The 11,425-nt window shown below is 50.5% G+C and overlaps 1 protein-coding gene across 1 annotated transcript in view; it reads right to left on the bottom strand.

The window, feature by feature from the left end:
• Positions 1 to 401: 401 nt before the first annotated feature.
• The window catches only part of CRISPLD2 (cysteine rich secretory protein LCCL domain containing 2), a 64,876-nt gene continuing 53,852 nt past the window's right edge, over positions 402 to 11,425 (bottom strand). Inside the window, exon 15 of the mRNA XM_072819487.1 lies at positions 402 to 2,911. Coding sequence (XP_072675588.1) covers positions 2,857 to 2,911 — 55 coding nt within the window. The 3' untranslated portion in view covers positions 402 to 2,856. The remainder of the gene's footprint in view (positions 2,912 to 11,425) is intronic.

Genomic DNA, 11,425 nt, shown 5'->3' with positions numbered 1-11,425 from the left:
GGGAGAGAATCTCAAGCAGACTCCATGCCCAGCACGGAGCCTGATGCAAGGCTCGATCTCACAACCCTGAGATCATGACCTGAGCCGAAATCAAAAGTCAGACACTCAGCTGACAGAGCCACCCAGGTGCCCTCAGAATCTGCATTTTTGATGAGCCCCCCACCCCACCCCATCTACACGAAGTTTGCACACTTTCTGTGACATCGCTTCGTTTCTTCCCACTTATCAGGTGGAGGTTTCCCGGAGGCTCCAGAAAATACTGCAGCCTTCAGCATCTCCCTGCCTACATGCGACACACTTAGTAGAAGTGGTGTTGACAAGAGCCAAGAGCCTTCGAGGAGGTTTTTAAACATTTCACAAACTGTTCAAATTTGTCCAGAAGAGATACATCACAGAAACACTTTAGAAATCAAACCAGTTTTATTGAAACAACAGCAACGTGGCCCCCGTTCATGCAAAGCACACACACACAAAATTTACAATAAACTTTTGTACATAGGAAGTAGTAAAATACATCATTTTTCATAGAAAAAAGCACACATGTAAGCTGCGGGCTGAGTGAGCCTACAGACAATATAAAAACTCAGAACATGATAGGGCAAAAATCTGAAGGAAATGAGAACTTTTTATTTTGGAGGCAGGAGACCCAGCAACACTGTTGGCCTGATTTGTCATCTTTCTGTGGGTTCCGTGCCAATGGCACGGTGGGTCTCGTTAACACGCAAAGTGAGAGGTGGCCTCTGATTATAGGGGCTTAGACTTTGCTGCCTTGTTTCCATTCTCGGAAGACAAACGGTTCCAGTTTCAAAATGTTTGTGAGTACAGAAAGGAGAGCAAGTTCCGGTTCTGGGTGAGGATTGCCTATCCCATTGGGCCGGCCGGTTACCGAGGCATTCGCCAGTCAGGGAACTCAAATTTAAAATAGTGGACGGGGTCCACTAGCACCAGATGTTTCAGATTCTCCCTTGGGTAGGATGCTTCCAACAAACCCATGGGAAGAGCCCCTGGACTGTCTCGAATTCTAAAAACCCAACCCTGTAGTCTCAACAAAGCCACAGGCCACAGAAGGTTGGTGGCAGAGCAAAGTCTGATGGAGAGTCCAGCAGCACAACACCTAGAATCCAGAAGTTTCCCAGTACTCAGATCTTTGGCTATAACTAGACACATAACTGTCAGGCCAACCAAATTCTTATGCTCTGACATTTGGGGTCAAATTGTCAAAACCTACAAATTACTATGAGCCCGCAATGCACGAACTAAAAACAGCTCTGCTAGTTTCAGCTCTGTTGGGCTACGAGTTGCACTGCTTATAGCAGCTCCCCAGAGGTGGAAGAGGGAAGCTGTTTACCTCCAGCGTGTGCACGAAGTAGGGGTGCTCTCAACAACACACCAGCTTACTCCCCCTGGTAGACTTCCTTGTCCGGATCATCTTAGTTTTGCTTCGTTTGTTTTTTCTAAAAAACTGCCTGCTAGTTCCTTTGCCTTTGCAATATTTTGATGAAGAATGAACTTAAAATTTAAAACCGGCGTTCACAGAAGTGATAGATTGGCCAGCCTGCTGGTGGAGGGTGGAATTTTACCTTCTGCAAAGCAATGCTATTTACAAAAAGGTATTTTATTTCACTGTGGGTTTTGGTCTGGGCTTATGAAGAACTTTTGTAAAGTGGAAGCCAGAGAGCACCGCACTCCTCAGAGCCCGAGGAGCATTTGGCAAGGGCTGTTCCACAAAAACAGGAAGAGAAATCTTTCTAGAGTGTTACCGTCTCTTGCTATTACACCGCAGGATGGTTTCATAACCACAAACTGTTCCTCTTCCCAGAGCTGCTAACCTGGGCGAGGAATGTACCAAGGAATCCATTCCTCCCACTGCTAAAAACTAGGTCATCAGATGGATCGGGGAATCTGCATATTTAATTGTCACTTTTTAAAAGCAGCAACAAAACAGCCCTCCTTTGGCTGTTCTTAGACACCTCAGTGGAACCAACTGATACTAAGTTTAAAAAAAAAAAAGTGGGCTGCCAACAGAACCACTTGCAAAGCGAAGACCCTGGTGGGGAACGTGATGCACAAACCAGTCTGGGCTGGGCCAGGAGCCACACGGGTGGGGGGCAAAGAAAGGATCCTGGTTCATTTGTCCTCAATGAGACCAAAGGTCACGGAAGCAAATAGACGGGCCACGTGGACAAAGGGAAGGACAAAGACATGGTAAATCTCCGGCGTTACCGTGGAACTCTAAATAAACCAGCACTGCTGTCTACAGATCCAGCCTGCGGGAGGCGGGGTGCCGGCAGGGACAGGTGCCAGGGCAGGGCCCCGGCCTCACCTCCCCAGCCCCCTGGTTCCAGCCCATTTGTCTGACCAGCAAACATTAACCCCATTTTATTCCACTGGTAGGGACAGACTGTGTTTTCAAAGTTTTTAAATAGCCACCTTCTATTCCATTCTTGAAACTCGCCCTTCGGGTGTTCATTATGCCTCCTCCCGCCCCTGCGTGCCTCCCTGCGTGAGCTCCACATCTGCCAGCTCCGGGGGCCTGGAACCCTCTCCTACCCACGGAGGAGCACTGGGGAGGAGCACCTTGGTGACCATCCGTGCAGAGCGGGCGCGCCGATGGGGACCTCCGGGCCTCAGCAGGACCAGTCACCAGCTGTCCAGCCGGGCCCCCAAGGACGCTGCTTCTCCGTGTGGTTCGAGACAAAGGCACAAAGGGTGTGACACTGAACGCCATTCAAAGGAAGTTTCCTGCCTCTCTATATCCCCAGCCCACCCCCCTCCCAAATGACAAAATAATAATAAAAAGCAAAACCCTGAAGCCCTCTTGAAGACGCACGCCCCCTTCTCCCCGGCGCTGGAAATTCACTGCCTGACGGCAAAGATCCGGAAGGCCTTTCCGTCTCGAGGGGTCCTCAGGCTGAAAAAGAAGGCAGAGGGCGTATTACTGAAGGATCTGGAGGGCCTTCCACAGAGACTAGCTCGGGGAAGGGAGAGCCGGGCGCCCCCGTGCCCCAGGTGGGGAACTGTGGCCGAGGGCCACCTCCCCGCAGCTGCTGCAAACACAGCTGCTGCGTGCGCCCAGGAACAGCTGGCAGATCCCATTCTCCTCCCGGGGCCTGGGTCTGAATCTGGGTCAGGCAGGGCGGGGAGCTCTGGTCTTGAACCCCGGGACCTCCAGCCCCGATCCGTCTGAACTGAGCGCCCCTCCGGCCTCCGAGCCTTCCGCCTGGTGTGGGCTGCCACCCGCGGGCTCCTCCGGTGGCCATGTGGCGGGCGGGCGGGCTGGCAGGACGGCACCGTGACAGCGACGACGCCCGCACCGCTACTAAAACAGAGCGGCCCCCTCTGCTGGACTCTGCGAAGCGCTCTCTTCCCGCCCTTTCACCTTCCTCGGGGGGCGGGTGCCCTTAGTGGCCTTGTTTGGCAGGTGAGAAAACAGAAACAGTAGAAAGCAAGGACTTCCCCAAGGTCACACAGCTAGTAACAGCCACTCGCAGGGCGGCAGTTAAATCCTTCAGCTAACAAAAGTTTTTTAAAAAAACAAAAACAAAAACAAAAAAAACCTCCCAGCTCTACTGATGGGGCGCCGGGGTGGTTCAGTTGGTTGAGCGGTCATGATCTCAGGGCCGTCTCGGGGCTCCATGCTCAGCAGGCAGTCTGCTTGAGATTTTTTTTTTCTCTGTCCCTCCTCCACCAGCGTGTTAATATAAATTATTTATGTTAATTATTATAAATTATAATTATAATTATATTAACTATTATTTATGTTAATTGTTATAAATTATGTTAATTAATATAAATAAATTAATTAGAACAAAGCAAAACCCAGCTCCACTGAGGTATAACATGCCATGAAATTCACCCTAAGTATATACAATCCAGTGATTTTTTTTTTTTTTTAGTGATTTTATAGGGTTGTGCAACCACGACCACTTTTGGATCATCATAATCACCCCAAAAGATCGTCTGCGTCCAGTTTTAATCAGTTCCCCTCCCACAGACCCCGGCAACTCCTGTCCGTACAGATGTGGACATCTCACGTAAACGGAATCATGCCATACTCGGCCTTGTGCACCTGGCCTCTTTTCGCCCGGCAGGAGGTGTGTGAGGCTCATCCCTCAATGTGGCAGCGTGATCTGTACTTGACTCCCTTTTGTGACTGAATAATATTCCATCACAGGGATAGGCCTCATTTTCTTTATCCATTCCCCAGTTGATGGGTATGTAGATTCTTTCCACTTCCGGCTACTATGAGAAATGCTGCTGTGAATGTGTGTGGACATGTGCTTGTACGGACACATTTTTCTTTTGAATACAGATCGAGGAGTGGCACTGCTGAGTCCATACGTTAAATGTATGTTTGCCTTTTTAAAAAGCTGCCAAACTATTTCCCAAGGCAGCTGCCCCATTTTGCCTCCCTGCCGGGAGCATGCGAGGGGCTTGTAGGGGTTCCACATTCTTGTTGGCCCTTGTGTGTCACATAGCTTGTGGTGGGCTGCTGTTCACAAAGAGCCCCCCGTGCTTTATATTCAGCGGCCCAGTATTCTATTATATTAAAGTATTCCAACGACAGCCAACCAGATCCCTATTAATGAAGATTTAGTAGCTCGTAATATTTTGCTCTTGCAAACAACGCCAAGGAGTGCTAGCTTTCCCCTACACAAGTCTGAGAGCACCTGCGGATATGCTCCGAGGAGGGGAACTGGGCATCCCAGGACCAACCTGGACAGCTTGCTAAACTGCCCTCTGTGATGGCTCCACCAATGGACAAGTCCTATCAACACTTGAGGCAGCCGGTCCAGCCCATGAGCTCGCCAGCACCTCGTGGCATCCAGCTTTTGGTGCTCAGCCATTCAAAAGTAGGGCATGGCATCCAGAGTTTTAACTTGCATTTTGCTCATTATGAATGAATTTGAACATAAGATTAACAGCCCAGCCAGGACTGAAGCCTGATTTCCAGCAGAGTCTCCCCTCCAGCTGAAAGGGACCCAGCCTGGAAACCACCAGACCAGACAGATGGCCCTCGCCCTCTCAGACTGCTTGGTAAGGGCAGCAATCCTCAGGAAGCAGGGGATCCGGTGATTCCTGGGGATCTTCCCCCTCCCTCATGGCAGCTCCGTGCTCTTGGCTACCCTGGGACTGAACTTTTGAAACGCATATCAGATGGGAACACTTGGCGAGATGGGGCTGTGAGGGAGAGCCAGGAGTCCAGACAGAGCAGAACTCCGGCCTCCCTGCCAGCAGCTCCCCACCAGACTGTGGACAGAGAGGGTGGCCGAGCTGGGGCTGGGGTTACCCCAGCTGCCCTGCTGGTTTCTGGAAAGCTCCGGTTCCAGGGCCCCCCTCGGGCCTCTGGGCTGCGAGATTTCCCCAGATTCTCTGCCCAAATGAACAGTCTGGGAGAACCACCCAGAGCCTCAAGGCTCTCAGTTATCCCTCATGGTGGGCAAGCCACGCTGGTAAAAATACCAAGGTCTGTGCCTCGGACTTACTTCTGTAAAAATCTATAGATGAGGCCGTGGTTTCTCCCCCACACAGGGCCCTAAACAACCCAGGGACAAGAGGGCCATTCAGGCTGTTGTCCAGACAAGTGCCCCAAGGTACCTGGACGTCTTGCCTGGATCTACCAAGCATCCCCAGTGAGCAAGCCATCCACCTCGGAGGCAAGAGCAGGCCCTGCTGACACAGACCAGAGTGCTGATACCGCCGAGGGTGTCAATGTGACAAGTGTCAGGCTCATCCACTGTCTCAGGCAAAGAATTCCTGCAGGTTTGGGCCACTCAGGAAAGCCTTCCAGGTGGGTCCCCATTTGTTTGTGCCTCAAACACTGACCGAGCCCCAGTCCTGCTAAGTCAGTGGCTGTGTATTTGAGGAAGAGTGGGTGCGATTGACTCAATGTAAACTGGTCTCCTGCCCCCTACTCCTAAACCTCACCCTCCTATCCCGATTCTCTCCTTGGATTAGTTGTAACTCCCATATGTAGGAGGAGGGAGTGTCAATTGGCACAGCATTTCTGGGCAATTTTCATAGAAGGTATTGAACAATTTTAGTAAAGGGTTTAAACCATTTTCATAAAATGTATAAAAAAAATCCCTCAGTGAAAAAAAAAAAAATCCCTCAGTGAGTTCTGAATAAATTTCTGAACTCAGCAATTTGCCATTCAGCCGGTGTGCAGCTGAGCACCTACTAGGTGCCAGGCACGGGGTGGGGACATGGGGTTAGCAGGACTGGGGAGGTTCCTGCTTTCATGGACCTGAGACTGGGGGTGGGAGATAACAGCAAATTACCTATAAGGGATCATCTCAGACAGTGACAGGCCCTGGGAGATGGGATCAGAGCAGAGCAGAGGTGAGGGATGCGGGGTATGGGACGGAGCATCCTGAGGAGGCAGCAGCTGAATGACAAGGAGGCCCCTGTCACAGGAATACATGGCAGCTGCAGGGCCTGGGGGGGCGGGGGCGTTTCAGAGTCAGGTGACAACAGGTGCAAAGGCCCCCAGTCTCAGTGTGTCCCTGGAATGGAGAGGCCAGTGTATGAAGGGTAATGAGGAGGAACAATGCAATGAGAGGCTGGAGGGACGGGCAAGGGCTGCATCAGCTGTGACCTTGGGTGGTAAGGGGAGCAGCTTTCATTCTTGCCACCATGGAAGCCACTGGGGGCAGGCCTAACCCGGAGCAAGAAGTGCTGCCCTCTGACAGAGAGAGAGAGAGAGAGAGAGAGGAGTTCTGGTGACTAATCTGCCAAAAGGAAGTTATCTTAAGACACTGTTAGGAAAGTACACAGGCTTGTGCAAAGATGTTCTCTGCCGTGTTGTTTATCACAGAAAAGAGAAAGGAAACAGCTTGGATGTCTGTCAAGCGGTGGTCTGTCCACACAAGGGAATAGTGTGCAGCCACTGACACGATGCCGTGGCTACCTGGGACGTGGCTTGGGAGAACATTCACAAGCTGCTGCTGATTGAAAAAAGACAGTTAACCTAACAATACAGGGAGTCTGATCCCTCTAGGTTAAAACAAAAACAAGCAATAAGGTGTTTGTGAGCAGAAAAAAATCTGGAAGGAAACACACCAGCGTGTTTGCACTGGTCGTTTCTGGGTGTGGGATGTTCAGTGGTAGCCATCCCTTAAAATTATCTTGACATTTCTTAAAATTAAGGTTTTTATCCCTTAAAATTAATTTCTTAGAATCATTTTAAAATTAAAATGATTTCTTGAGGTTTCGCTCATTTTAAAAATAAAAAAGGAAGGAAGGAAAGGAGGGGGGAAGGGAGGGAGGAAGAGAAAGGCCACACAGAAGTCCCTTGCAGAGCTGGGGAGCACCACCAGCGTGGCCAGGAAGCCTGCGGTGTTGGGGGTGGGGCTCTAGCTGACTGGGGGCACACAGAGCGCTCATCTGTTTGGGCCGAGCTGTGACAAGGGAGCTCTAGGAAATGTCCAGGGTCTGCAGTCTCCGGGGGTCACAACTCAGCCCTGGTGAGGGGTTCGCAGCCTTGTGCTGATCGCTTACCCTGCCCCTTGGTGGGAACACACCTCTGAGGGCCAGCAGCTCTGGCCACCTGTACTGCCTGCCGGATGCCACCTAGGTCATTGCATAATCTCACCCCATGTGTCCCTCTCGGCCACCCCACAAGACCTCTAAGGTTCTTGCTGCTTACAGAAAAGGAACTGAGGCTCTGAGAGATGATGCAATTTGTCCCAAATCGAATACCGGTTCTGGGCACAGCCAGATGGGGACCCCGGTGTCTCGAGGTCCCCAACCATTATCCTGGGCAGTCGGGCTGTGGCGCGCCACATCTGAGGACGACATCAGCCCAGCCAGGTCCCAGTGGGAGGGGGAGGCTGCAGGCCCGAGAGGAGCTGCAAACATCCCACTGCATCCTAGGGCTGCGGGCGAGGATCACTCAGGGAGGGACCAGTGGGCATGTGGCGCCACACGACACAAGCTGCATGACAGCACAGCAAGCAGTTCCGGGCGCGGGGTGGCCTGTCCCGGGAGGGACCGCGGGCTTACCCACCAGTTGACAGCTCACTCCACAGAGTCACGGAACCCAGCGTCAAAAGGACAGTAGGAAAGGAACACAGGACTGCCCTTCTGGCTTTTTAAGTGTGTGATTTCTTTTTTATGATTAAGAAATATCATTTCTAGGGACGCCAGCGGGCTCAGGACGTGATCCTGCAGGGAGCCTGCTTCTCCCTCTGCCTGTGTCTCTGTCTCTCTGTGTTTCTCATGAATAAATATATAAAAATCTTTAAAGAAATATCATTTCTATGTACACATGTGCATGTAATATGTACATATGCATGTGTGTGTATACGTTGGTATGTTGTGTATGTATTTTGTTTGTTTTGAGGATTCGAACCCTATTTTCCCAAAGTCTCATCCATTTACTGATCTTTCAGAGAATTCAAAAGTCAGACAGATGCGGCTTCAGAGCTTACTGCAGGACTTTGGTTAGTCCATTTCTGAGCCCGCTCCCACATCTGTTCGTGGAAGCACCCACTCCTTAGGGGCAGTGGGAAGAGGGCGGGAGCTCGTTCCCGCCAAGCCCTCGGTCGGTGCGGGCATCCAGCAGGAGCTCCAGGACGCTGAGATGCAAACATCGTCCTTCCTACGTGGTTTAAACCCTGTGCTCCTCTCGGGGAGAGGACAGTGTGCCTGGCACGTGGCAGGTACACACACAGGGATGAACGCACTACCCCACAGAAGCCCAAACCCCATCAAAACCCTTCCCCTATTTCATGAAATATAAAAGTATTCTTTAGGGGTAAGAGTCTAGAACAATGTAACATGATCTCTGTTTTGATTTTTATGCGTGTTGTATGTGCACCGGGGGGAAAGGCCTAGAAAGCTATAAATGAGCAATTAACAGAGGTTAACAGGGCAGCTGTGGGGGACTCTTATTTTCTACTCCCTAGACTTAGTATTTAAATAGTAAGTTTGTATTTCTTTTCTAATAAATGCTTTTAAAGATAGAAACAAGTGTACCCTAGCACTGTAGGCTCACCGGCCACTCCTAGGCAGGGCCTGTCCCCAGGCTCAGGGACCTATCTATGGTGGGAGTCATGTGTGCTGGTGAAGGGCATGGGTGCTGGGGCAGGCAGCCTGGGTTCAAGTCTCGGCTCTGTGGCTTGTCGGCTGGGTGACTTTGAACAAGTCACTTAACCTCTCTGTGCTTCCCTTTCCTTATTGATAAAGTGGGGATAACTGGGGTCCCCCACCTCCTGGGGCTGCTGGGGGAATGAGATGAGCTACAGCATGTATAGATCCTAGAGGACGGGGAGGGGGAAACCCACCCATTTGCACAGCAGAGGGAACCTGACACCCAGCCTTGGTCCAGCTGGCTTGAGGGAGGGTGCAGAGCGCATGATATCTGGAAACAACAACCATTAAGTCTCTATTTCTCAGAGTTTCTGTATGCATTAAGTGGTTTTCAGACACCCAACCCTTACGAGTCCCGACAGTCACACTGGCTTCTGAACACTTGAAATGGGGCTCACCCAAACATGTGCTGCATGTGTGCCATACACACTACATCTCCAAGGTCTTATTTATTTAAAAAAATATTTATCAATAATTTCCTATTAATACATGTTAAAATGATGACACTTTTGATACACTGGATTAAATCAAATAAATCCTAAAATTTCCCTTCTGTTTCTTTTTTACTGTGTCCACTAGAAACTATGTGGCTCAAGTGTGTTCTGGATGTATCCCAGGAGGACAGTGCCTGGCACAGAAGCTGCCCCACAAATGCTACCTGAATAGTCCACTTTTGGATGGAAGTCCAGCCACATAGATACCATCAACCTCTGTATATGGCTTGTATTTGCTAAAACAAAGTGACCAAGAATGCTATCTGTCATCATTGGTCTATTTCCCAATATCCTTGTGAAATCAGTTTAAAAAAAAATTAGTCCTGGTCTAGGACAAATTCCTAAACCAATATTCATCCAGATGTCCAGCTTCTTTACGAGAATACACAGGGAAACGCCAGTCCCAATGTCAAAAGCTCTTCCTGACACCTTTCCTTTCCTCTGCTATCCTTTGCAGGCGTGTGTGTGAGATAGAAGATTCCAGTCCTCTCACAGTGTCCCAGTTCTGCACACTCATTTTTCAAAACTCTCAGGAAATCCTCTTCTAGAAAAAGACCAGCAGCTTTTGGCCCATGTGCTGAGAATTCTATTCAGGAGGCTCTTGTTTGTGTGATTGAAGGATTCCCTAAATTTGGAATGAAGTTTGCTGCGAATGGGTCCCAGAGTGTCCAGCATCCACAACTCCCTTGGGACCGACTGTGACCTACTCTAGGATACAGGCAGAGGTTGGAGAGAAAGGCCTCTCCAGCCCCAGGCTTCGTTCCCACAGTCCCTAATGGGAACAGGCTCCTGGGAGATTTCTCAGTTCTGGTCTCTGTGCAGAGGGCTGCCAAGATCCCATCTGAACAAGGGGCGGGTAGCGCATGGCTGGAGCCATGTCACCAAGGAGGAGCCTCCAGATAGTGAGGTGGGGCCCTGCTTGACATGCTCAGCTGCCTGCACCTCCCTCCCTAACAGTGATGCCTGGGACCCTACAGCTGCAGGGCTTATTTGTCTCATCATCTGTACCCCCACTGGATGACACACCCCATATGGGAAGAGGGTAGGCTACATTTTCCCTGCTGGATCCCAGTGCCTGGGACATTGTGTGGGCTTGCCAAGTATAAGATCCCTGATAGTGGGTGCACATTGGAAGGACTGATACAAGGATAAAAGAGGGGGTTCCTGCAAGGTGCTTTCCCCCTCATCCTGAAAGACAATCCATACAGACTATTTTTCACACACAAGTCGCTTGGCCCTGTGTGTAAGAACCATAGCGCCTTGAGGTGTACAGCAGACCTTATAAGGTATAGCATAACAACAAGGGCCACTGGATTCATCGTGCCCAAGGACACCCAGCTGGTGAGCAGTGGAGCAGATGTCTAAATGTCATCAGACTCCGCACGCCCTCCCGGCCTAGTCCTTCCCTTCTGATGGACTCTGTCATCTGGCTGCTTGTGGACCCCAGCACTGGTCCTGGAACCCCATGAATATGTAATGAAAAAAATGAGTCTTAATTGCAAAATATCAGAATCCCACACAGTGTCTGTAAGTTCCAGGGACTTAACCACCTTCATATCATCCTCCTGAGTGCACCAGAGCCTAGTCCTGGGGCCTGTGACTCAGCAGGTCTGGGGAGCACCACAGAATCTGCTTTGCTAGCAAGCTCCCAGCTGATTTGGATTCTGCTGGTCTGTGGGGTTGGGTTTGAGATCCACTGCCTTACCACTACCCCAGGGGGGTAGGTGCTATCACCCTCCTCTTTATAGGTGGGGAAACTGAGGCACAAGAGAGCATCCAAGGAGGAAGGGAAGCAGGATCTCAACTCTGGAGATGCTGCAGAAACTCACTAGAACCTC

The sequence above is a fragment of the Canis lupus genome, chromosome 3 (assembly GCF_048164855.1).
Source record: "Canis lupus baileyi chromosome 3, mCanLup2.hap1, whole genome shotgun sequence".
In the NCBI taxonomy this organism is placed as follows: Eukaryota; Metazoa; Chordata; class Mammalia; order Carnivora; family Canidae; genus Canis; species Canis lupus.
Note: the sequence above shows the minus strand (reverse complement) of the source record. Positions and strands in the feature narration are given on the sequence as shown.